General features: G+C 45.3%; 2 protein-coding genes across 6 annotated transcripts in view; both read right to left on the minus strand.

The window, feature by feature from the left end:
* Positions 1-224: 224 nt before the first annotated feature.
* Positions 225-7,413, minus strand: NGB (neuroglobin). 2 transcript variants are annotated; one of them, XM_064658817.1, is made up of 5 exons: positions 6,818-7,413; positions 6,116-6,398; positions 4,958-5,069; positions 3,451-3,570; positions 225-2,303 (listed from the first exon to the last, which is right to left on the minus strand). In XM_064658817.1, the coding sequence occupies exons 2-5, from the start codon at positions 6,379-6,381 to the stop codon at positions 2,157-2,159; spliced, it is 645 nt and encodes a 214-aa protein (XP_064514887.1). In that variant the 5' UTR covers positions 6,382-6,398; positions 6,818-7,413; the 3' UTR covers positions 225-2,156. The 2 variants fall into 2 exon arrangements, with proteins under 2 accessions (XP_064514887.1, XP_064514888.1); XM_064658818.1 differs by lacking the exons at positions 6,116-6,398; positions 6,818-7,413 and adding an exon at positions 6,399-6,676.
* Positions 7,414-15,937: 8,524 nt separating this feature from the next.
* Positions 15,938-26,558, minus strand: part of POMT2 (protein O-mannosyltransferase 2) — a 30,667-nt gene continuing 20,046 nt past the window's right edge. For all 4 annotated transcript variants that reach the window (XM_064658822.1, XM_064658820.1, XM_064658819.1 and 1 more), the window contains 8 exons: positions 24,615-24,706; positions 23,480-23,556; positions 22,279-22,350; positions 22,079-22,138; positions 21,767-21,872; positions 20,274-20,414; positions 19,543-19,657; positions 15,938-18,975 (listed from right to left, as the gene is read on the minus strand). In XM_064658822.1, the coding sequence (XP_064514892.1) occupies positions 18,870-18,975; positions 19,543-19,657; positions 20,274-20,414; positions 21,767-21,872; positions 22,079-22,138; positions 22,279-22,350; positions 23,480-23,556; positions 24,615-24,706 (769 nt within the window). In that variant the 3' untranslated portion in view covers positions 15,938-18,869. The remainder of the gene's footprint in view (positions 18,976-19,542; positions 19,658-20,273; positions 20,415-21,766; positions 21,873-22,078; positions 22,139-22,278; positions 22,351-23,479; positions 23,557-24,614; positions 24,707-26,558) is intronic.

Genomic DNA, 26,558 nt, shown 5'->3' on the forward strand with positions numbered 1-26,558 from the left:
CCTCTGCTGCCCACCCATTCAATTACCATGCACAAAAACTTCCAACAGGCATTTGCTGCTGGATGCCTTCTCACGTTAGTTTAGCTGCACTACACAAGTGTTCCCAGTGACTAGTATCTCCAAAGCTAGAGCCAACAAGAAACCAGTAAACCCCTCTGTCATACTCCTTTTCTGGCCTGCTTGAGCCTTTTATATTAAAATAAACATAGGGCATCAGAAAGGGCTAAGATTCACTCTTGTTCTTTATTAAACAGTACAGCTGGGTATAAGAGGCACACAAACTAGTTCAGTTCTCTTGGGAGTTACACAAAACGTGGCACAGAAAAGGAGAAGTCAAGGAGCTGGGAAAGCTAGAGGGAGCAGGAATGGTTTGGGGCAGTAACACCCACACCCCACCCATCACACAGCTGCCTACTTGTCACACAGAGCCAGAAGGTGTCACACTCCCATGATGCTGAAGGCTGATGCCCCAGAACAGGGTTGCAAAGAGGACATTCGCATTCCCAAACCCTTCTGCCCCATATCATGCCATCACAGCTAGTGCCTCCCTCCAGGCCTGGGTCCTCCATCCCTCATTGCTGGGTGCAAGAATGGGGAGGACTTTTCCTCATCCAGCAGATGGAGAGAGCCAGAGGCCAGAATGCACAGCACCACAGTGTAGCACTGCAGAAGCAGAACATGGTACCATGGGGAGAACAATGAACATGGGGATGTTTACTGCCTGATCTACAACACCTCTGAGTTTGCCTACCAAACACAGCTGGAAGGCTCTTTGCTTGCTGAAGTCCATGGCTACCATCAGGCCTGGTATCAGGAAATCAGAGACCCATCATTCCCTCCATGGCATGGGCTTGGGAGCCTTCTCCTGCCCCAGCCTGGAGGATATCTGAGTATTGGAGGAATTTGTGTCCAGAACAGGACCATCTCAGCCCTCAACACCAGCCTCCTCCTGTCCATCCCCCCTGTAACTGAAAAATTGCTCCATGTACTTGCTCTGGGGCTAGTGATGGCTAGAAACATGGTTCTGCCTGTTCCACAGTGACTTCCACATAAAGATGAACACTTTCTTAAAGTGCTCAAGCTCAGCTTCCCCCAGAGCCCTCAGGTACTGCTTCTTAGCCATTTTCTGGGATTTCTTCTGGCAGATGCTATCTTCTCATTCCTGTGAGGGTGAGCAACTCTGCACATGGGTACTGTGTGCAGCTGGGAAGCACTCCAGGTTCTGACAGCATCAGCAGAAAGATTCCAGCTATGCTTCCTCTGGCCAAGAGCCAGAATTTCTGGAAGCTGTTGCCATGACATGATTGCAACCTTCATTTTTATTTTAAGACATCTTTGCCTTTTTTTTATTCTCCTCAACACAAAGCAGTAAACAGACACTGCTGCTGCATTTCAGGTGGCTCTAAGGTTAAACCAACTGGCCAAACCAACACAAAGCCTTTCAGCTGGCAGCCCAGACTAATGTGACACCACTGCTTGAATCATCCCTAGGAAACCTACTGAGTTGTGGCCAACCTGACACAGGGAAAACCATGGATCCCATCTAGGGCAGAGGCAAGACTGAAGAGAGCACCAGGATTAACCGTCTGTTAGTGATGTGTTGGTAAAGGGAAAGGGGGAAAAGCCTCATGGTGTGACTAGCCCTCACCTCTGCTACCTCTGTCCCTGCCCCTGGAGGGAGCCAAATCCATCACTGCCACAGCTGTACCAGACACAGCAGTGCAGGAGGAGCGAGCAGTGCCAGACCTGGCAAGTACAGGCAGAGCAAATAGGACCTCGGGCAAATAAGCCCAAGCTGTCACCTAACTAGGGTGGGTAGTCAGAGGAAGGAAGATGAGCCAGCTAAAAACCAGAGTAGGTACATGGGTGTTGGTGCTCCAACTAGCCCAAAGGAACTTGAGGCAGAGTGGCATACCTGTGCTGCTGCACACCCAGGCCTCACTTCAGGGACATACCCTGCCAGCCCTTAGCAAAGGCAGAGATGGGTTGAAGCAAGGCTGAATCACTGTGAGAGCCCCAAAGCACATGTGACTAGTGGAGACAGCAATGGGCTGGTGCACAGAGGGAGACAGGTGGGGAGAGGCAGAGAGTGTGGCGTGAGTGCTCCCTGTGCTCAGGACTGCTGCATGGTCAGGGATGGGGATGGCTGGCAAGATCTAGTCCCCTTCTGGGTGGGTGTCCCAGCCGCGCTGCATGGCTTTCACCACAGCACTGTAGAGTTTGCTCCAAGCCTCCTGCACCTCTGGGCTGAAGGCAGTGCCAAGGCATTTCTCCAGCATGTACAGCAAGGACTCACCAACAGTCTGCAAACCAAAGAGGAAGGTGTCAAGCTCAGCAGCAGGGGATGACACTTGTCTCACTTCACCACCTTTTTTGACTTCTCCCATTGCAGGGCACCTGCTCCTCCTCCACTAGCAGTACCAGGCCTCCCATCCCTGGCAGCTCAAAGGGGACCCAGAGCCAGCCCATGTCATCCCCTTCCCTGTCCTATGCGGGCCCTCATCCCACACACTGGGTGACTGGGGAGGGCAAGGCAGGGAGCAAGGGCTGACACCACACATGCAACACCAGGGGAGAGGGACACATCCATCCTCCACGGCTCCCACATGCAAGTAGACGGCCCCACCCCTTGGCATAGCAGTGAAGCAGCAGAGCTGAGCCATGTCCTGCTGTCAGGAGAGCGGGTCAGATCCCAGGCTGGATGCTTAGGGCCTGCCTCGATGCCTCTCAGGCTTCTCCACAGGGCACTGCCCCTCACAGAGCTATGAGCAACCCCATGCAGGGGCACCCACACACTGAGGGCAGGGCTGGTGCCACAAACAAAAGGCATCCTGCTCCCTCTGAAGAGGACAAAAACTAGCAGTATCAGGAGTGAGCCATGTGTTGGTTAGAAACCTTTTCTTCAACCTGCCGTTCCCTGTTGAATTATCCAGCATTTCTGTCCATGTTTGCTGGCAGGAGAGGAGTAAGCAAGGGTTTAATATGCAAGATGCTCAGGTCTTACTGCCATGGAGGAAGAAGGGGCTGGGGTGCAGCAACCCCATCTCAGTGCAGATATAGAGAAGTGGATGCTCCCTTTTACAGATGTGGCAAAGTTTGCCCAGAGCATTTGATGCAGAGATCCAGGGCAAAGGCTGAGCCTGAAGCCCTGTGTCACAGGAGAGACCACAGTGCCCCAAATCATGGTCCTCTTCAAACAGTGGAAATGCCGTGCACCCATCTGTCCTTTCTCCCTGGGCTTACTGGGGAAGGACAGAAAATGAGGGGACCTCAAGGGTTTCCCTCATTGGGCAAATATCACTACATGGTTATCAGCACCTTGGGCGGGATGCCCTGAGCCACCAGCTTTCTCTCCAGCCAGCTGAACCCAGGATAAGGATGGGGACAGCCAAGGGCTGCAGGCAGGGGTGCACAAACACAGCTACAACAGAACAAGAGAGGACACCTCACCGAGAAAGACTCAGTCTTCACACCAACTGCCTGGTGCTTCTTGCCAAGGTTGCAGAGATACTCTTCCAGGCAAGACAAGTTCTCCAGGTGGCTCACAGCAGCATCAATCACCAGCATCACCTGGTGCAGGAGCAGAAAGGCAGAATGGCATTGACAGCAAGAGGAACAGTCTGACTGTTCTACTTCACCCTTGTCAGCCTGACCTGCTCCCAGCCCAGCAGATGCCCTCTGAGCTTTCCTTTGCTCTACTGTGATCCATGTGTCAAATCAGTGAGGCATGCTGGCAGCAGCACACACCACATCCTGCCATGGGACACTGCCAGAGGTGTACAGCAAGCAGCACTGCTAACCACCCTGTCCTAGAGAGGGTAAAGAGCCCTATAGCAGAGCAGCTGCAGGCTAAGACCTAATGCTGATGCAGTCGTTACAACTGCTAGGACCCCAGGACAACTGTATGGGAAGTTGCTAGGACTGGAGTTTCCAACTAGGAGTTGCCAAGATAGTGCAATTGTGAATAAGGCCACTCTGATTCTAAGATCAGCCAAGGTATTTGAAGAGATGGGGTGGATAGTACAGCCAGGTCTCTTGACCAGGGCTGGTAAAGCACATACCACATGGTCTCCCAGGAGCATCAAGAACCAAATGGAAACAGGACAGAGAAATGCAATGAAGGATGAAGGGAACAGACATACAAAATTAGAAGAAGAGATTAAAGCCAGGGCATGGTTATCTTGGCAAAGCCAAGGGGTAATAGAATTGTGCCCTATAATTTCAGCAGGGAATTTATCTCCAACAAGAGCAAATAGCTATGTCGGCTCAAAGCAATAATAGAAGTAAAAATGGACTTAACTTTGCCAACAAACAGAGGCTGGAAAGCAATAAAAAGCTTGCAGCTATCAGAGAAGCACAGTCCTGAAACAGCCTCTTACGAGGAATAAAGACAGGCAAGCAAGGCACCAAACTGGTTTAAGATGGAGCCAGGCAGTTTATGAAGGCATCTGCAAGCCAAGGCTGTGCTCAGAGGCTCTCTGAGAGATGCTGTGGGCCTTCTGGCTCTGCAGCTGCACCAAGAGCCTCTCCACATTAATGGGTCCTTGCAAGCCTGGCCCACTGCCCAGCTCTGTGCCAACTCCTGGTCAGCATGTGGCCAAGCAGAGGGCTTCGGTCCTTGTCCGGACAGAAGTGAGCTCCTTGAGGCAGCTCACTCAGGTAGGAGGAGGCTTCCAGCTTTCACAGGAGGCAATTCACTCTCAGACAAGGGCATGAAAATCAGCATGGTGCTTCTTAGCCACCACAACCCGCATCCTCATCCCTTCCCCACTATTGTAGGACACTTTGTCCTGGCAATAGTGCCTTCTGCTAGCAAGAGTAACCTCTGCAGTTACTGTCTCAGGAGGAAACTTCCCATGCATTCCCTGGTAAGACACACCACAGTCTCGAGTCATTGCCTAAGGGCTTCCTCCTCCATGGAGACTGTGCTGCAGCCATGCCATAGCACCTCTCTCACCTTCCTGATGTGATCCAGGAACTCAGGGGCAGAGAGGCACTCCTGAGGGCTGGCAAACTGCTTGCAGTTGTACTGGAAAAGGGGCAACAGGTCAGGATCCAAGTCAAACAACCTGCAAAAGCCAGAAAGAAACCCCATCTTCTCACTTCCTCGGCTTTATTTAAAGTCCTACTCACCCCAGGAACAACCCCATCAGCAGCACAACCACAGCCCCCTTTTACTTCCCTTCCCACCTACTGAACTTTCCCACCTGTAAAGGATTCGAAAGTGCTGAAAAGTTTTGGGTTTGGGCAATCCAGATTAGCTATAGGCAAAAAGCTCTCTACTTCCCTGGCCCACAACCCCAGCTCTCAGATACATGTCTATGGCACCTGAGGACCAGCCCCAGCTCACCGAAATTCCTCCCAGTCTAGCCCTTCTCCCCAGAGTCTTGGTTGTTGGCTCGACTCTTCCCATTCCCACTTCTTGATCCCCTTGAACCCAAAAGTTCACAAATGAGGGAAGGTCTCCAAGCTCAAGCAGCTGTCTGGAGCAAGGGGGCATGCACAAACTCAGAGAGTCTCCGACACCTTCACCCGCTCCCATGCCGCCCCCCCTGCCCCTGCCCCATCTTCTCTGCCCCTGCATGTCAGGCACATATAGGCCTCAACAGCAGCCATCCAGGTAGATCTAACAGGCCACAGGGAATTCAGGCAAGACAGTCTCTCTTCTCGTCATCCTGCACATTAAACTACTGCATCCCTCTCCCCCCACATTGCTGTCACTGCTCTAGTCCTGCTCTGGGAGGATCCCACTTGTTCTGGAAGCTGCTCATCAACTCTCCAACTGTTCTTTTTAAATGACTTTTCATTGATTTTTCCTTTTTCTCTTCACATAATTGATATATTAATCTGCTTAGCACAGGCAAGAAGCTGGGTATCAGTCATTCCCCCCGGCACACCATTTCCTCTGCCCTGACACTGAATCCCTCCCCGGCGGCCAGATTTGTGCCTGGGGCTGCGCAGCAGTTCCCTGATCAGGGAACAGTCAGGCGGCCCCTTCCATACGCTTCCCAGAGCCGAGGGTACAAGCAGCCCTTCAAACAGCAGAAGTCGTGGTGACAAGGCAGGGGATCAGTGGGCAGAAACGCACAAACCCTGCCCGCCGCTTCTCTCTCACCCTCCGTCTCCGCGTAACAAAGTTCTCACTGGCAGAGGGTGGGAAAGGCGGGGGAGCAGCGCGGAGCGGAGCCCAGCACTGCCCCACGGCACCCGCGGCTGGGCGACGGAGGGGCTTCGGCCCCGGTTGCTCTCGGGAGCAGAGAGAGGCCAGAGGAAGGGAGCTGTCTGGGAGCCATCGCCAAGCACAGGGAAGCGTTTCTCTCCAAGAAGCGGAGCTCGTCCATCCCTCCCGCCCGGGTCGGTCCGAGGTGCCGGCGTCCGCATCGCGCCGCCGCGCTCACCTGGTGAAGAGGACGAGGCCGTGCTGCTCGGGGCTGCTGCTCACCCGCCGCCAGCTCTCCCGGATCAGCGCTCGCTGCCCGCCCGTCAGCGGCATCCCGCTCTCCATGGCGGGGGCCCTGCCTCTCGCCGCCCGAGGCGAGGCGAGGCGCTGGTACCGCGGGCTCCGCGGGCGGAGGGGCCGGCGAGCGGCAGCCGCCCGCCCCTCGCTCCGCCGGGGGGGCCCCTGCCCCCGCGCCCCCCGCGCCCCCCGCCCCGGCGGCATCCGCTCCCCGCCCGCCGCCCCTGCCCTGCTCTGCCCCGCTCTGCCCCGCTCTGCCCCTCTGCTGCACCCGCGGCTGTCCCGGCCGGGGAGGGAAGAGCTCACCGATTATTTCCCGTTCGGGGGAAGGAAGAAAAACGAAATTCAAAATCCCCAAACCTCCTTATCCCGGGTCCGCAGGGCAGAGCAGAAAGTTCGGCTCATTCACGGTTGACATTTCCCGTCGACCTGATTTTACGAGTGAAGCAGCACCGCAGAGCCGTGCCAGCGAGGGAACCACCGGGACCCAGACACCTTCCTGCTCACCATTCAGCACAGCTCCTTCCGAGCGTAACTTTGCTTGGGAGGGCCTCAGCGATGCTCCGCCATCCTCTTGCTCTTGGCCACTTCCACCGAAACTCTGGATACCACGCAGCCACCTGCTATTTCCATAGGCAGACGCAGTCTAGACACTGCAAAGTACGTATTTAATTTGAGGCTAATTAAGACAGCTAAACCAGGCAAAGTTGTTAATAACAGATCGGAAGACATATCATCTTTGTCAATTGCGTTCATGATGCACGGATTCTCTTTCTTGTTCAGACACTGCTTAATTTGGCCCCAGGATGTAGGCAGCACAGAGGAAACAAAGCAAGAAGGGGCAAATGAGGTCTCAAGCAGCACAACAGAAGTCAGGAAAGTTAAGGTTTTCATAAGGATGTAAGCAATACAGAAGCACAAATATTACTGAAACCATTGCACAAAAATAACAATGAAACTGCACAAAAATAACAATTGTGCTCATCTTGTTACAAGTTCTGGTTCTGTACATCAGACTTATTTCTTGTAATCAGGAGAGAAGACAACAGCCTCCAACACAGCCCAAGAACATATTGACTCAGTGTAGGCATAAAGGAGTACTGAAAATAATCCCTGGGAGGAAACAAGTTCAAAGGCACAATGCTACATTATCAACCCCAGCTTGTCTCCCAGGGGCCTTTCTCCTATAGAGCTGGAGTGACAGCACTGACTGCAGTGACAGCAGTAAGCCACCCGAGATGGCTCTGCAAGTGCCAGAATAAATTACCTGTTTCCTCAGGATTATGAGACCTCGCATTCTCAGTGCAGACCAGACAAGATGCTGCATAGGAAAAGCTCCACAAGGGTTAGAGGAGGCTGAAGAACCCTGTTCTAAAGCTGGGCTCTTGAAGGAAGAGTCCAAAAAACTCACAAAAACATTGAACTGTCAGATCACTGAGCCAGAAAACAAATGATGTCACAAGTATACTGTGTGTTAAATGCCACTGGTAGAAAAGACTGAATTAATGTCAAAGGTTCCAAGACCTGGGAAAATGCAAATGGCTTCTGTTAAATAATGACTCCTCTTAGAAATACAGCATTTTACCTTTCATACTAAGAAAACCCCAAAGAGCATACCATCTCTACACATCTATATTCTTAGAGAACAGGGGATAAATTGAAAGCATTCAATAATAAAGAAAAGGCAAAAGATGAAGGGCCATCTCATAGCTGGGGAGTCAAAACACACAACCTGCCAGCCTGCAGTGCTTCCTGCTGCTGGCCACCATCTTCTGGTCCAGGACAAGTTCCCACTAAAAACAGTGTCTTAGCTGTGTGGTTGCAAAGGGAACGTTCCCACTGGGCAGTGATGAAAAATCACTGTGATGGTACCTGCTGAAACTGCAAGGAGCCTGAAAGGGCAGCTAGGAAAGCAGCAGGAAATACTGGGTTAATCCGAGCAGGGCAAATGCTGGTCCAGTAGTGCCAATGCAAACATTAACCTTTATCTTGCAGCTGATCGAGCACACCAGCAAAGAGCATGAAGCGTCATCTTGTGTCATCTGCACAAGGTACTCTGACATTTCAGCCAGTTGTCAAACACACAGCTGTGGAACTTCACCAGAGCCTGGCTGGACAGTACAGCCTGGCCCTGCTAACAAGAAAGGGTAGAACAACAGATAGGCAGCGGTGTGCTGCTGGGGCACTGGAAAGGAGTCATCCTTTCCAGTGCCCCATCCTTTCATCTCCATCCTGGAGAGTCATTCCAGGCCACAGGATACTGAGGAGCAGAGTTGACGCACATATGTGAAGTCAGAGAAGCAAATAAGGCTGAGTATTTATTTGCCTAGCAACATTTTGAGTACATTCAGACCTGGCTGATAGTGGAGGAAGAGAAATACCACAAAAACAAGTTGTTGAAGTTAAGAGCAATCAGCTCCTGAGGATTAGTTGGGATGTAGGACACCTTTCCTCGCATCCACATAGGCACCATATCAGCTACCCCAGGGCAACAACAAAGTACAGGTTCAGCCATTGCTCCTGATGGCAAGGGTGTCTCAGACAACAGCAGTGAAGCCATGACAGCAAGAGAAAATGGTGAATCTTGTCCCAAGCCTTCCCCTCTGCACCTTCCCTCTGTGCTGCAGACAGTGGCTGCACGCTGAACGCGCGCAGACAAGGCTCAAGTGTCAGAACACCCCAGACATAACGGCAGCAATGAGAGTGCTCAGCATGACATGCCTTCCTTTCATGAGAAATACAGGTACCCCAGCTGATGAAAGGGGCAATGTGCTGGCCATACCCGCCTGTTGGCACCCAAACTTCATGCTGGTATGACACTCAGCAGAGTCTAAGAACTCTTAATTTCTTCCCTGCCTCCCCCAGCAACAGCTCCTTCTGGGCTGGATACATTCAGGAGCAGTTTCCCCACCTTCCCTGACTCTCTGAACAGTGAATTCATCCCTTTGCTGCCTTTTGGCACTGGTACATGTTCCCTCCCTTAATAAAACCAGGATTTTTTAACCTGTACAGCACAGGTCTTCCAGCACAGGAGGAAGGAGCTGCAAGGAGGGACTTGATGTGGGAGTCAGGGGTAAGAAACATATGAACCACCATTCACATGACTTCAAAGAGCAAGGGTTTGGGAGACACAGTGCTCTTCCCCGTGTGCAAAGTAGCTTCTCCCTTGCAGCTACGTGGCTGTCAGTGGAGTTTCTCCTGTTGTCAGAGCACTGAGGTTCTGAGAGCACAAGTGGAGTCCAGAGAGGATTTAAAGTACAAGGAAAAACAAACAAGGAACCCTCCCTTCTTGTTCCAAATGTTTTGTGAGCCTTCAAGCATGAGAATCTCAGCAAGAGGTTGACCACTGCAAATGTTTCTATGGTCGGAGGGTTTCCTGCAATGCTTTCCAGCTCCCTTGGCTTCACGCACCTTACCAGGCAGCTCAGCTCTTTTCTGAGCTGTTCTTGGATTTCTACAAGACCATCCCTAGAACTCTCATGAGTGAAAAACAACTGAGTCAGCAGCACAGACTGCTCCAAAATCATCTGTAGACTACTTGGAGAAAGGGGAGGGAAGTTTCTGGAGAAACTGACTGACATGCAACGAGGATGGTAACACTCTTTTGTGCTTTAGGAGAACACAAATTTATGTTTTTAGTTTGCAGAGTCTCGTTATTGTAATCTATAGCCCCTTCAAGTTACAGTACCAACACTCCTAACTGCCCTTGCCAAGTGTCAGCTTCACTTGTTCTCTGTCTCAGTTTACCCAAATGGAAAGAAACTTGCCCGATCTCATAAAACCGTGTGACAGAACTAAGAATAAGCTCACAAACGCCAGTCCCCAGCACTGAAGTCAGGGTTCACAGCACCTGGAGAACAATCCTTCCTGCCCAGAGAGGCCCTATCTGCCTGGCCCAGGAACAACTGCTTTGCATGTGCTGCTGTGGCACCATCAATTTTCATCCCAACTGCTGCACTAACAAACCCATATCCCCCTTTGAATTTGTGCTCATTTCCAATTCTACACCTGTGAGTCTTCATGAATAATGACACTCTGATCTAGCTGCCTCAGGTTCCCTGCTCACTTTTTATACAGACTCCTGGGCTTGCCTAATCCCCTTCTTTCCCCTTGTCCCCAGTCTGAAAACCTCAGACCATGACAGCTCCTGTTTTTCCCAGACTCCCATCCTCAGGTGGGATCAGAACTCATGCAATGCTCCCAGCAGTCTTCTCAAGCTATCCCCTCAGGCCATGGCGTGGCACAGCTCAGTAGCAAAGCAAGTCACGAAATACAGTTGCATAACAAGAATCAAAAGCAATGCAGGAGGGAATAATCTTGTCCATAAAATGATTAAGGCAAGCTGCAGAGCTTGCTGGCTGCCACCATGACTGTGGAGAGAACAGGGCAGCACTACCAACCTTGGGGATCTGGGCTAAGAGAAGAGGGATAGGTAGAGGGAGAAGGAGCAATGTGTGGGAGAGAATTCAGTAGCAGAATAAAATGAAAACTCCTTTTGACTTCAGTTTGCTACTAGACATTGCCAGGTTTATCTTGAATCTCCTGGGGCCAGCTAGGGAACATTTGTACAGGCAGGTGAAAACATTACAAGGATGACAGGGCATGAAGTGGTGAGAGAAGCCAAAGGGGACCACACCAAGTTGTTGGACCAGGTCTGGCACTTAAAAGATGCTCAGACCTTATCCCAGTTGTTACTCACCTTGTGCTCTCTAGCACAGTGATAATCCATCACCACCAGGCTGATCTTCCAAGAAGCAACCTCTGCCTTTTGTAAGTCACTCTACCAAAGTGAGTTCACAGAGTGTATCAACCATGTCAGTCTTGACACACAAGATGAATTTGGTCATAAGACACAACTACAGATGTGTGCGCACTCCAAGCTGGTGGGATGCAAGCACCTGTGGTCCCAAAGCTCTCCAGCCTCATTTGCTTAGCATGGTGCTCTAGCTAATATGCCTGACAACATTTTGTTAGCACAGTTACCTGGCTTCTGTCCTACCTAGGAATGGTGCACATGGTCTTGGGTCTTCCTCTGATTGTCCTTATGCTTCTGGACTGGATCATCCTTCAGCTGCTGAAACATCATGGCAAAAGCTTGGTGAAAGGATGCTTTACTCCCTGTGGACCCTCCTCTGTATTTTCCCTGCTGAGTTTGACTTGTTTCAGAAGTGCTGCGGGCGCTGATCTCTGATTTGTCATTGATCGTCTTCTCTCTGATCTCTGCTCCGTCTGTTCTCTCCCTCCTTTGTGCACTTTAAATTGACACTATTGATTAGGCCATCTCCTACAAACATTTGACCTACAGTGGTTGTCTACAGGAATAGCATTTTTTACATGATCTTTTAAAACAAAGATTTTATATTTCATTGCACCCATTCCTTCATGGCAGGGCTGTGCCAGCATTCCCACCTTTCAGCTTTGCACTCAGCCATCTGGTCTCATAGCAAACCCCATGTGTTATTCCTTCTATGTGCAGGACCCTTTCCTGCTTGAGGTCTTCTCCTCCTCACCTATCTAAGCCATTCTAGTTTTGGGGCTTTGTCAAAAATGATTTTCCAGTTCAGTGAGGAATTTTGCACCTGCAAACTAAAAGTAATCTAAACTCCCTTTCTGGTCAATGGAGAAGCCCAGGTACTTCATAACTACCTAATCCTAAAATACATGGTAAAAAAAAACAGATCAAGTGAATGAAGCCTGAAGACTACCTTTTGTCAGCTGGATGACAGCAGGATGACTGGCTTTGGATCAAATCTAGAGATAAAGCAATGACTGCAAGAAGGGTAAAAATGGACAAAGCAATTTACAGCAATTGCGACACTTAGACTACACCCATTCTGATAAAGCACAAACTTTCTATTTCCAGAGCATGCATTACATGGGCCAGAGTTACAGTTAGCGATGGTGCATTAGAAAACAACTCCAAAGTGTACAACCACATTCTTGGATGTAAACCAGGCAGCAGTGGTAGGTGTAGTGAAGATTTATTTCAGCATATCGAACTGGAGAGACTGATGCTGGAAGACAGTGTGCAGTTTGGGAAATCATATGGGTAAACCGAAGAAAATGAGAAGGGGCATGGGAAATCGAGGGCCAGAGGAAGTAACTTGCATTGAAAGTTTCTATTTTGTTAGAAAACAGAAGATTAAGAAAGCAGCTTGAAGACAGAGCACAAAATCTATACTAAAACACCAGGTTGTAAAGCCTCATTCTTGTTGAGGAACACGTAAGAGGGTGATGGTTGGAATCTAGCAGCCTAGAAATCTGGCAGGTTCAAATCAAATATAAAGTGGAATTGCTCACCAGTGTACGCCCACGTGAGATCACTTACCTACAGAAAGAAGCCATTCTTCCTTTAGAGGGCAGTGAGAAGTAAAGTTTTACTCCAGATATTATCAGCATTTTCTGAACAATACTTCATTCTTTTTCCTTTCAGTTGTCTCCCTACATTCTAGCACAGCTTCTGTATCAGCACTCCTTCCTTCCAGAACAACAGCCCTGATCAGACAATATCCAAAGACCAACTTGCACTGTGTGAAGCAGTACAAGATGTCAATAGGCTTTTCAGAAGCCATTTAATAGCCTATTGTATCACTCTGTACAGGACATAGTACAGTTCCCAGCTGTCCTGGCTTTACTTTAGCAGCCCTTGGAACATGTCTAAACAGACTGGTTGGCTCTTCTCCAGCACTGATCTAGGCATCAATGTGTAGCCCCAGATAAGTCAGCTGTACTTCAGTTTTCCCCACCTAGTTCCACCCCAAGCAATCCCCTATTACATTGTACTCAAAAGCATATGCTGGCCTCTCACTACAACCTGGTGTAGAGATAGATTCTGATTTTCAGCATTTCAGTTTTATTACAGATTCTTGCATTTACTTCACAGCAAGGGCCTCATTTGTACAAAACAGTGCACCAGTCTGGTGTTACGGATGCTATGGATTGAAAACAAGAATGACTTGTAGAAAAATGTTGGATTCCTGAATAAAGTGCTTGATCTGTCAAACTAAGTGTTCACAGGTAATCTATCAGAAGCTTGATGAAAATACCCATTAAACCTGACACATTATACATATTTACAATTTAACACGTCTTTAATAGGGAGAAGTAAACCTGCTTCAACACACATACTTTATTCTCATCCAAATAAACCAGTTTCACTTCCTGCTGTGCTTATCAGCAATTGCCTGGATTGCAGTAAAATCTGACCTGCTTGAATTGTAGTCCAACAGCACTTGTGTGCTAAAAGTTGATGTAGATCATCACTATCCTAGATCAAACTCTTCAATAGGTCCGTTTAAAGTTCATGTTGCTACTTCAAGTATGTGAGGAAGAGAGGAAAGGGAGAAAAAATCCACCCCAAGATCTAGGCACAAAGAGAATGCTTCCAAGAAGAGGTATTTATTACAAAATTAAATTCCAAATTCTACCTCATTTTCCATTATCACCTGTACAAAACACATTTACAGCTCAAGGGAACATTCTCCCATCCACACTGTATGATACAGTAATTGCACTGTGGTTAGAAGACATTCAGTTCGTGGACAGATGGACGCACGCACACACAGACAGCATTAGTAAGAAAAGTTCAGGATACAGGACAGAATTACAGAGGAACCCCTCTCACTGCTGCTACAAACTCTTGCTCATCCAGGGGCAAGTTCTCCAAGGATGGTTCCAAACAGTGACTCTTGTAAAACACAATAACCTCACTTGGCAACGTTTTAGGAACAATTACAAATTCAGCAGCAGTGGTATCCGTGCTAATATATCACCACCTCAGATATTATTTGTGACAATCATAGCCCTTGACATTCAAGTAAAGAGCATAAAAAAGTTTAAAAAGTGAAGCAACTCACAACCCACCACACAACCAAGGTCTTAGTACTTTAAAGAAGACAGAGACAATTTTCAGTCCTGACTGCTTGCAGTTCACAGTCCCCCGCTGAAAACAGCAAGTATGCTATGGAAGTGGTGTTCTTATCCTCAACCTTCCTTTCCCAGCAGGAAAGAGCCTTATGTTCTAACAGTCCACACACTTTTGCTTTCACGACACACTTGCCCATGTGTGGGGTCACTTGCTGTAAAGGGGTAGTAAAAAAAAAATAATCTTACCTACATTCCCCAGCTGGCAGAGACATAGGGCTAAGGAGATTTTCACACTGTCAGCAGGATCCCGAGAGGATGAAACAGGGCTTGTGCACAGAGTGCCAGTTGAAAGGGTAAGTCACTCAGGCACAGCATGGAAGGAAAGCTGCTAAGTGTGGCAATGGAGAATTTCAGGTAAATGCCTGTTTTTCTGTGTTAAGAGTTGGTCCCTCGAAAATGATTCTCAGAGGGATTCAGGAGGAACAGGAGGGAATTGTCAAGTAATGCATTTGTTTACCTTTCCATAACAAGGTTCTGGTTTTGTTCTTAGATTAGGTATTCATTTACTCAGGATATTACAAGATGTCCTGTTCTACCCCTTGTTCAGGCACCTGTATGAAACGGATGCACAGCCTAAAAACTGTTTTGCAGACACCTGAAAAGTGTATGGATGGCAGGACTTTGTGTGTCAGGGGTGGGAAACAACTGAGCTTGAATTATTGAGCAGTGTCCACAAGGAAAAGAGTGGGATCTTCATATGTTAAGGGAAAGCAAAGACATGTCCTGTACTTGGGGCATACTTTCTTCTTTGGGCAGAAGAAAGGAGGAAGACATAAAAAGGTATATCCTGTCAATGCCCTTTGTGCATCAATCAGCCTTTCCAATCGAGACGCAAAAAGAAAACCCTACACAGACAGGAAAGGGGTGGTGGCTCTCATACCCACTGGGCTGCAAACAATGGTGGTGAGCAGTGATGACACAAAGTCCTCCACCTGGACCAAGAGCAACCTTGACACAGAAATGTCCATTCAAATCCTCCTCACAGTCACATCCCTGCCTCATAGAATGAGTAGTCCAGTTCCTGGAAATAAGCCGGTCCCTGCTGCGGCAGTAGATATGTGTGTATCGATGTCCTGAAGTGACTGTTAACAGAAACCTTTTAAGATGGATGGATTGTCTAGGATAAAGCTAGATGAGCCTAGGGGCCCTCTACCTATCCTTCAAAGACTGAAGAGTTGAAGATATTTTACACACAAAAAAGAATTTGAACCAGGGAATGAGGCAGCCTGCAGCTTTTTGTGATTTGAATCCATGGATACAATTTGATGAAATACTTTGTCAGTGATAAAAGGAGCCCTGTCTGGCAAAGTTCAAAGAGAGCAGCTGCTCCAGAGAACTGAATCTTCTGGCCTCAGAAAGCACTGTGAGCCATTTTCCACATGACTGGGGAAGAAGACTAATAAGCAGTCCTCAAAAAGACCCTGAACTCATTCCACAAGCACAACTGGAAAAGCTGAACTGAAGCAGCCCAAATTCCATCCAGAAAGCAAAGAGTGCCCTACACCCATTGCCTCATGTTTGTACTACTCAGACATTTTAAGACAGAGTCAGTAATGGAATCCCAGTTATTTTATTTTATTAACCTCACAAAATATCAGTTACTATTATGTTCCAGCTGTGGCCTGACAGGTTTTAAGAACCAAATATTGAAGGTCAAATTCTAAAATAAAAAATAAAATAAAAAAAAAATCAGTACTCTTCTCCTGAAAGAAGACAGACCTACACCAGTCTACCCTTACTTGAATACCCAAACCTTGGAGTCCACAGGGTACAGAGGAAACATCTGCTCTCTAGACTTCAATATTGATCTTTCAATCTTTTTACCTCCAGATTAAAAAAGAAAAAAAGTTCTGCTGTAAGTTGCTCCCTCTTGTGGAATAGCAAGATTTTTTTTCACTGTATGCCTCCATCTCCTTACCAGCATACAAGACCTAAGAAACAGATTAGTCTCAATGTCAATCTAATGCTCTCAGAGAATTTCTGAAATGACAGTCCTAAAGAAAAACAAACCTTTGTGTGTATTGAAACAGAAGCTGGGCTTGTGTATAGGAAGGTGGGATGGGAGCATGACATTTGCCACCTTTAGCACTCAGCTGCCAATCCACATCCAAAAGATTATTAGTGATAAAGGATGGAGGGACCCTGGCCAAGGAAGAGTGGTTCATCATCTTCAGGCAACTTCTACAAAGCTGACCCCTTCATAATAACTGAAGAAATCAAGGTTACTGACTCAATTTTTGCATTCCCACAGGTTTAATCTGATGAATAAAAAGTTTTAGAAACTGTCATTCCAAAATGCTCACGTTTCTTAGGTTTTTTTTTTGTTTTTAATGCTAAGAGCAAGCGTGGGATTATATGTGCTGCAAAAAAATTCTGCACTTTAAATCATAGCTTTTATTAGTTCTTTTGGCAAATCTTCCTCATGAAAATGGGACTACCCTAGGGAAAGCTCAGATTCAGGATAGCAAAATATTAAGTTAATAATCTCACCAAGAGTAGAAGATGCTGAATCCCATTGGTACAAAGGCAGCACTGCACTGTCAGCCACTCACATTGCCAACAGTTAACAACTCGCAGCTGCTGTCAGATCAAGCAGGATCTGAAGAAGTTTGCAGCCTTCTCTCTCATCCTTCTTGCCTATATATCACCACAGTGAGCCCCTGGCTCATGCAGGTAAGAGCACTTCCTGCAATAACAAGTGGAAAAGAATCATCAAACCCAGTAGCTAATTAGTGCAATGACTTCCCACCATATATGACCAGCAGGTGATTAACTCAAAACCTTTAGAATCAAAAGCACATGTCCATCCCATTTGACTTAGTATCTATAGGAGTCAGCTTCTGGAGAGATGTGACATACCAAGCCAGAGCCTTTCAACAGCAAGCAGCTGCCTTACTGAACAATGCTATGGATCTCTATTGAAGGGGAATGAAAGCAAGTCTGACTGGAGTCTAGTACCCCCCACAGAACAACTATGCTAATGCAGCCCTTCTGTGCGGTAGGAATACATTAGAATTCAAGATTTGGTAAGAGAAATAAATGCACAATTCATGTTTAAAGGTAGATATGCTCACCTGTAATTTTGATGAAAGGCTGCGGAGCAGAACAAGAACTCTGAAATGAAAGGCTTGAGTGCATTGAAACATACACAAAAGAGTTTCAAATATTACTTCTTGATATAGGAACACAGGTGGGGTCTAAGTGTCATTCATGTTGGATGCTACAAGGTAGCAACTTGAACCATGACAAGAAATTGAAACTGGTTGAAGAGTAGGAGATGTAATAAAAGGAACATCTACAAAAATAGACCTAACACAGGACAAAGGCACCTGATAAACTGAATTCTGATTTCTTGGAAAGGGTGGATTCAACATTCAATGGCTTTTGACATTTAAGAGACAAAGAATTTTTGCTTGGCCTCACATTTCCTTCAATACAGTAATTTGATGTCCAGCAATCTATGAGAGGGAACTTTTTCCATATGGGAATACAGAAAGCAGATACCTTGGCACCAGCAGCCAGCAGCCAGTTTTTCTTTCCTTAAGATGAAGCCTTCCCCTAAAAGCACAGGTACTGGCACTGAAATAGCTGGGATCAAAAGGTGAATGACAGCTGTCTGTAAAATTTCCAAGCTATCATATCAGTCTCTAGTACATCCTCATGCTGGTCTCCACACCATATTGGGGCTGAAAACAAATCACCTGTCATTTCCACTGTCATTTCCTTGGCAGTTTCAGACAGAACTGCAAAGAAGCTACAAAGTGCTGAGTTGGAACAGTCTGGCTCTGGAAACAGGTCTGCTAGGTAACTTACAAATGATTAAAGGTGACCAGAAAGCAAGGCAGTATATAGGGCTAAACAATTTCATCTCTGTATGCAGAAGGCCTGGGAAGCAGGCAAGGCACGGTGGCTCAAGAGATTTCAAGCAGACTCCTTTCAGTCAAATTCTAAAAATTCAGGGTCAGAACAAAAGAACTGCAGATAGCCAGGGCAGGGTAGAATGGAGGTCCCCATATACTTACAGGATGCTTTCAAAAGCCTCACCAAAAGAATAATTGTTAATCATGATAGAAGTCCTAAGGTCTCAGACACTGTCTGGCTTTCCAACTATAATGGTGCTTAGATTACAAGAAGGAAGACACACACAGGTGTAATATCACAGACAGCCTCCAGCTTCTACTGCTCTGAGTGCTGGAATGCCACTGCTGTTTGACTGGTATATATTGCTCAAAAGAATTGACATCTAAGGAGCCAGCTGTCCATGAATATAACCTAAGGATTCAGGACACGAGTCTTTTAATTTAAGGGGACCTTCTCATCCTCTGCATATTCCAATGCAGGCAGTGCAAACAAATGCCAAAGCAACAGGGCTACCTATACCCAGAGTTCTCCAGAGAGGGCATGTCTTCAAAGCACCAGAATCAGCCTGACATTGCAGCAGATCTCATGCTTCTCATCCGCTGTTCCCAGGCTTCCCTTGTTGGCTCTAGAACTCCCAGGAGTCCATCCACCGGAGCCCTGCCATGGGGCTGCTAGGGTCCGAGGCCATAGGTCCTATCATCCCATAGGACAGAGGATGGAAGAGGTAGAAGCTGTGGAAAGAAATCAAAAGCCCATCAAGGACTGCACGGTTTTCTGTTTCAAGAACTTTGCAGCAGATTAGTCCATAGAGATGTCCTATAGAATCTTTGTCTTTGGGTTGCACTAAGTTCCACTGGGGACACAATATATACACAGCAAACAGTTTTATAACACATGGTATTTTCTCTTAGAAATCAACAGTTGTGGAGAAAAGCCAGCTGATAAAACCTACAGCAACAAAAAAATCTGCCTATATTTGAGAAATATGGCACCATCATTGGGACTAGAACCAGAAACCACTGGATTTGGGGATTGGAGGAAAACAGAGTGTTCACACTGCGTGCTAGGATAAAAGAAAGATTCCCTGCAATGGAAAAATGTTCTATAAAGCATTACTGGGACACAGATGCTGAATCTAATAAAAATTGAGGGCTTAGGACTGGGCTTGAGGATGTCTGACAAATTCAGGAGAAAAGAGAGACAGAGACTCAAGGCTAAGGAAAATTAACAGGCATCAAAGTTTCCATTGAGATGGCAGCTATCACATATTCATGAAAAGTTAAGCTTTCAGCACTCACCTGTACAGGATAAGCAGAACCAGCACCAGGAACCCCCCTCCATATACTTTTCTAGCTGTAGTGCTGGGTGACAAGAACCCAGCACAAAACTTCAGTAGTGAGTCCCAGGTGATTCCTAGGAGAAGGAAGAGGTAGGGATCAGCGGAAGAACAGAGCCGCTATGTTCACTGACTGGGCTGATGAAGCTCTGTTAACACCAGAAGACCATTCAAATTTTAAATTCATTTACTGTCGCAACCTTGAAAACTATAGAGATTGTTTTGTATCAGCAGAAGGTTCTTTTTCCCCTACCTTTCCATTTGAATAAATGCAAATGAGATCTGGGCCTAAGATCCTAAGTTGGTACAAAATCACAGGAAAAACTACCAAGACCAAATTATAAACACACATGACGGAAAAGTCAGGAAAGCAAACAAAGAGAAGCAACTTGTACAAAAGCATATATAAACAGTGAAACAGCAGAGAATAGGAATCCCATCTCTAAATTTAAATGCTCTAAACACTAGACATGACTGCCTTTTCAGGGTAGCAACAAAAAAAAAAAAAAAGACAATTTGGCCCAGCAAGGTGCTTTGTGAAAAACATTTTGAATTAGTCAATGTTTTCGAGCACTTTGCACAAGCAAGCAGAAAGCCCATTAAAATTAATAAACTTTTTAATCTGAAAACATTAAATTTAATGGAATTTCACCTGGTTTTCCACCTTGTCTTCTCCTAGACTCTAGTATTTACCTGTCAACATGCTGGAAAAAAGCATGGCAGGAAAGTAGTGGTGAAAGTAGAGAACTCGTCCCATCATAAAAAAAGGGAGGTAATGAAGGAGCCAACCCAGTGTGATCTGCCCTCCACCACGTAGCACAACTCTGGATAGTTCTGGAACACAAGTATACAGACAGAGAAAAACTCAGCTACAGTTCATATCTGCAAACCTTAACACACTAAATAAACTCAACAGGAAAGATCTTTGCAGGAAGTCATGTATTGGTCTGAAATTGCTTCAAGCCTCTGCAACATCCTGGCTGCATTCTTTATAAACATACTGTAAGGCAAACATATGCAGGTATTCTTCCCAAGAATGCCAAGGCAGTGGAAGGATTATAAAAAAGGTTTATTTCAGGTGCAAGGACCACTTTTTTATGATGCAGCATGCATCAGATCTTCAGGGGCAAAAGGCGAGTTCCCGCCCCCTCTCCTTTATCCTCTCCGATTCTCTGCCGCCTTCCCAAGGAGGCCTTGGACATGTCTGCAAACATGTTATCTGTCTGCATACTACAGAGAGAGATATCTTGCTCACAGCTTTTTCCTGTAACATTCTCTGAAATGCAAAAGGAAGGAAAAAAAACATCTAACCCATTAGAAAAGGCATTTGCAGTTTTTCTAAGTGAAACAAGTTCTAGCTTTCTGTTACAAAGTCTTGCGCGATTGCACCTATCCCTACATTACAAACACTTGTCAGGAGAACAGTAAAGAGAAGAAATATAGAGACATAAATCTCAAGGGACTGGCAGGAGGTTGATTATGCTGTATGTTAAGACCAAACGTGCAGTTCCTCGGGGCATACATCAGACTAATCAGGTCACTCCAGTTACTGATGTTTTTTATTCTCTCTGCAATGAGACTATGAGCCATCCAGATGATCACTCTGCCTGGAAAGAAATGTTGCCTAGCTTTCAGAGCCTGGGGAAGAGAGTGAGAGCTCTGGTGTCTGCATACAGCTTAGCCAATAACTTATTCTGTAATTGAGTAGTTTCCCATCACATTTTAGAATTCACTTCCCACAAGGAGAGCTACAAAATGAAGCAACCATTGAAGTAAACTGGAATGGTCAAAATATGACTTATTAGGGTTTGTGAATAGCTCTGCCTCTAAAATGATTCAAAAAAGGACCATTGTATCTCTTGTGTTTGCCATTTGCTTTGCAAAAAGATCGGGAAACATTTCTCATTTTAAAACACTGTGCATACTACAGTAGTACAGAGAACATGCAGACCTTCACAGCAGGACTTTGATCCAACTGGCCTGTATCCCTTGTAGCATTTCTGTTGAAGATCTGTGCTGTTCACCATTAAGCTACTTAACATATGAAGATCCCACTCTTTTCCTTGTGGACACTGCTCAATAATTCAAGCTCAGTTGTTTCCCACCCCTGACACACAAAGTCCTGCCATCCATACACTTTTCAGGTGTCTGCAAAAGGCATTTATGAAAAGGAAGACTGACCTTACCTTTGAGTTCATATGTCAGTTGGACACCTCTCTTCAGTGCCACTGCAGTGCAAATTGTTATCAGAAAATATAACCCCATAGTGACCAGATTTAGCCACCAAATCACCTACACGGGAAAAAATAAAGATTTGGGACTTTATGGTGGACACGTGCATGTGAGAGGAAATGAAAAGTTACATGCAAACATTAAGAGTACTATAAGAGAGACTGTCCAAAAGGAGGAGAAGGAAGAGAAACACTGTCACTGGAAGAAGCAAGACTAAGCTAAAATTTGCTAAAGACATTGACTTGGAACCTCCCACTCCAACTTACTGGGTTTCCCAGCAAATAGACACGATAATCCGTCTCATTGACACCAGAAAAACGCAGGCCCTGAAGAAAGAGATCAGAAGGAAGTAAAATGGATATTCATCAGTACAATTGCATCTTCAATGCAATGAAGAGGTGCTATGCTTCTAGAGGCACTGCAAAAGCACTTCAAAATAGAAAAGAAGGTGGACTAATCAATATACCTGGTAGTTGATGGGCCAGTGCCAAGGTTTGGATGTAACTTCATTGTCCTTTGGTTTGAGGCCGCTGTTTCCCTACAGATAAGTCAACATAAAATTTACATGAGCAGGCAGCTATGCTGCAACACCTGTCCAGAAATGTCTGTGTATGCAAACATACATCTTTCACTCTTCCTGAGTGAAAGCTCTTTTCTGACTTACATGAACACATCATCTTCCACAGAAGGGAATGCAATGAGGAAAATAAATGTTTTACTATTACTGTGCAAGTGAAAATGTTCTTTAGGTACCATAAGAGGCAGTATTCTCTCATTTCTCTTCTCCAGCTTTTCTGTTACTGAGGACACATGTTGCATAAGCAAGACCTTTGTTCATTAAGAGACTACTGTGACAAGTTTCCCTCCACTATGAAAAAAAAACAAGCTTCAGAAAGATTATTTCCATGGAAACTCATGCAGGTGCTTCCTTACCTGAGATACTGATTGCCATGGAAATGCTTTAAAATAACACTTTACAAGCATTAACAATAATTTCCTTGACTACTTTCTTTCTCTTAAAAATCTGAGAAGACCTTTACAAACAATAGCAAAGAAAACCTTGGACTCTATTCTCAAAATAGTAACTTCTCATTCTTCAGCTGAAGGATTGAGGAGCTGGAAGCAGAAGGGCTGTGGTCAAGAGTACAAAAAACAATCATGGACAAAAGACTGCAAGAGCAGTTCACCTTGAAAATATTTAATCTGCTCTTTTTTTTTATATTCAGAGATAAAGAAGAAACCAGAAATCACAGCACCTTGATGAATTTCAAAAAAAATCAGGAGTTTTCCATTTTCAATCCAAACACTTACTGTTCTCCTAAATGTCTGTTTAGCTTATTTTCTTGACTTTGACCACAGTAACATCCTCCTGCCTAACAAATACTAATTTAACTTTAAAACCTTCCAGGAAGGTAAGTAAAGTATGACATAACTAGGCTGTAGCCAGATCACACTAACAGCAGAGCCAGGCATTACGTCCAAGGCTTCCAAACTTGGACGAATTAGCTCCATTCCTTTTTCTAAGTATAAATTCAAGTAGGTTGCTCAGGCATGTAAATTCTGCCCTAGCTTGCAGCCATCACCCAGATCTCTCAGAAAGTGCTATTTCTTTTTGATGCAAGAGAGGGGAGGAAAAAAATGATAATCTAGAATTAATGATATCCTACCCGGATCATAACCATGTGGGATTCTAGCAGAATTTCTGCAAAAGAAGGCTTCAAAACATCCAGGCTGATATTGGGCACTGCGGGAAAAAGAGAGAAAAATAGATTAGACATCTATATGGTTTACATTTATCTGCATCTTTCATAAAAAACTACATTCTCTCCTTCTGCAACCAATCTGCTTCCAGAATTTGAATTCTCTATGCAATTCATTCATATTCTAAACACAGAGGCTTGCAGTTAAAAGTATCTCCCAGTGAATTTTACAACTGATGTACTCCTAGATTTCCTCCTTTACTTTCAGGAGCAAGAGAAAGAGACCAAACTCCATGAAATTAACAGATTTGTATTTCTGGCTAAAATTAGAGACATACTCTTCACAGGCTGCTGTTTATCTATATGAGCCATATGTGTGGGAGTGCATTACAACAGAACAAGAAATTCTACCAAGTCAAGAGCCCAGGATTTCTCTCCTTTGGTTTGCATACAGTTGCTCTCAAAGGATGAAGAACAGTAAGTTTTTTAATAACTCAGAACTCAGCCCAAGTCACTTGCAATTCATGGGATGAAAATTGTGTTGAATAACTCAGGCCAGATGAGGCTGTGAAACATGTAACTCCTGGATGAGGCTGCAAGGCCCATCTGTCATTATTGGCAAATTCATATCTCTGTCACACACTATTAATTTCTTGATGGTACTGCAAAGTGATTATTTAGCATGCCCCCAGTAAGTGAGGGGAAAAAAATACACCAGAACAAGGTGGATCCTAGATTTTTTTAAAAATCATTGAAATATGTATGACATACATCAATGACAATAATTCCCAATTAAACAAAAAACGTTAAAAATAACAGCCTGTACTGCAGTGCTGTCCGTGAAGATCTCAAAATCCTTAAAAAAGTCTTTACACTTCCACTACACTTCAAGCATTATCACCAGCTTGCAGTACAAACAGTGAAACAGAAAAAGGCTCCGCAACTCTGCAATGGCCCAAGTTCAGCAAGTTTGCACTTAAACTGGGAAAGAACACACATATTCCAAATGCTGAATGCCAGTTATTGCCATCTGATAGCTCATCCCTTCCTTAAACAGCAAGCCAAGATGCACTCTCAAACTGAAAGGAAATAAATTACTTACACTTAGGGTTAATATGATCTTCAAAGTTCCAGAGAGAATTGGGAGTCTCCTTCATGTATGGTGTGCAGGTGACTTCCACTTGTTCCCAACCCCTGAGGAACAGCAGAACAGTTAACCACCACTCCACAAGAACACTCAATATTTCCAGTTCATGTCTGATTTTTCCCCATTTAGCTTTGTATTTCTCCACAACACCTATCATATCATGTAACCTCAGCAGTTGCATTCTTACATGCTCTAAGAACCATGTAGAAACCAAAGCAGATTTGCAAGGCAGTCAACATCAAAATTCTACTGAGTATCTGAACCACATTTCTAACTTTGGACATCTAAAAAAGCCTAGGTCCATAGGTGGGATTTTTGAAAATGACAAACATTCACAACTAGCAACTACGTCAGTTCAACCTTCATAGTCCCTCCAGAAGAAAATCACCATCATTAATTTAAATGAATCCATGCCTACAACAACTGTATTACAGAAATAAAAGAATTACCTTAGGAGATACCAATAAGTGTTCTTTAGTCTGTCACCCTATTTCTGGCAGGTCACATCAAAGACTTTGGGAGGAAGTGCATCAAACCCTACAGTAATGTGACAGATTAACAAGGAATTTTCTATCAACCACCACTAATTAACTAATCCATTAATTAATTACCTTACCTGGAAGAACAGTGATTACTACCCTTTAAATTAAAAAGAAATATAAAAACCAAATATACTCTAAACCATCCTTATTTGCAGTTAAAGAGTATTTTTTTCCCCTTAGCTCTTAGTATCATCAATGTTTTGTGGCAGTAACTTCCACTCACAGAGTAAGTTTTTGTTGGAAAAAAACCCAAATCACAACCTTTTTTGAATGCTCTTGACAGAGACTTTTTTTTCTTTTTCTTCTTTTTAACCAAACACATTATTTACATATGAGTCCAGTTTTATGGTGAAGTCTAACTGGCACTTGCATTCCTGACCAGGCAGTCACCATAGGTACCTGCCTGCACTCACTATGATTCAGCATCCACAGGATTCCTTATAATCTGGTTTAACCATAACACAGTGAAGGGAAATCTAAGCTAGCAGAAACAGAGGCAGCTCTGGAAACAGTAGCAACATGACTACACAGCCTGCTGCTTCTAGATCCATGGTAGCATCCCACACAGAACAGCTTTGCAGATATGGCAGCTTGCTTGTCATTAGTCTTGGTGTCTCTGCATACATGTCATTTTAATGATGAAGATATATAATTCTAGGACAGAAAATCCTGACCCCTGCTAATAGCAACTTGTAACCATTGCCCTTGCTTCAGATGCTGCATGCAAAAATGGCATAAGGTCTTCCAACAACAACACAAATTAATACCAATAAAATTTTGATTATGGTATGGAACAGCATGAACTGCCCCGGTTTCTAGCAATTTTTGTGAACCCTAAGGATAAAATGGGACTTAAAGAACACGTCTGTCATCCCCTCCTGGACTTATCAGATGACAAGATCTATGTCCATGCCATTCCTGGATCTCTTAGTAAGGCATATTATTTTTTAGAGACAACCTGGATGCATCCTAGATCCAAGCATTGGCACCTCGTTGATTATGTCTTGGTGCAACAGAGAGATGTTCGCAATGTTCATCATACCCGTGTGATGCCCGGTGCAGAATGCCAAACAGGCCATCGACTGTGCACTGTAAACTTAACTTCAACCTTGAGTTCAAACCTAAAAGGGGCAGTATTCCAAGGAGGAGACTCCAAGTTAACGATCTTCAATCAGCTACAGTGAGAGACAGCTTTCAGGTAAACCTTCAAACTAGGCTCGAGGATCATTCCATAGATCCCTCTCCTGAAACACTTTGGCAACATATTAAAAATAGCATCCTGCAGTCCTCTGAAGAGTCCTTAGGGTTCTCCTTCAAGAAGAACAAGGATTGGTTTGATGAAAACAATCAAGAGATC

Source organism: Pseudopipra pipra, chromosome 6 (genome assembly GCF_036250125.1).
Source record: "Pseudopipra pipra isolate bDixPip1 chromosome 6, bDixPip1.hap1, whole genome shotgun sequence".
Lineage (NCBI taxonomy): Eukaryota > Metazoa > Chordata > Aves > Passeriformes > Pipridae > Pseudopipra > Pseudopipra pipra.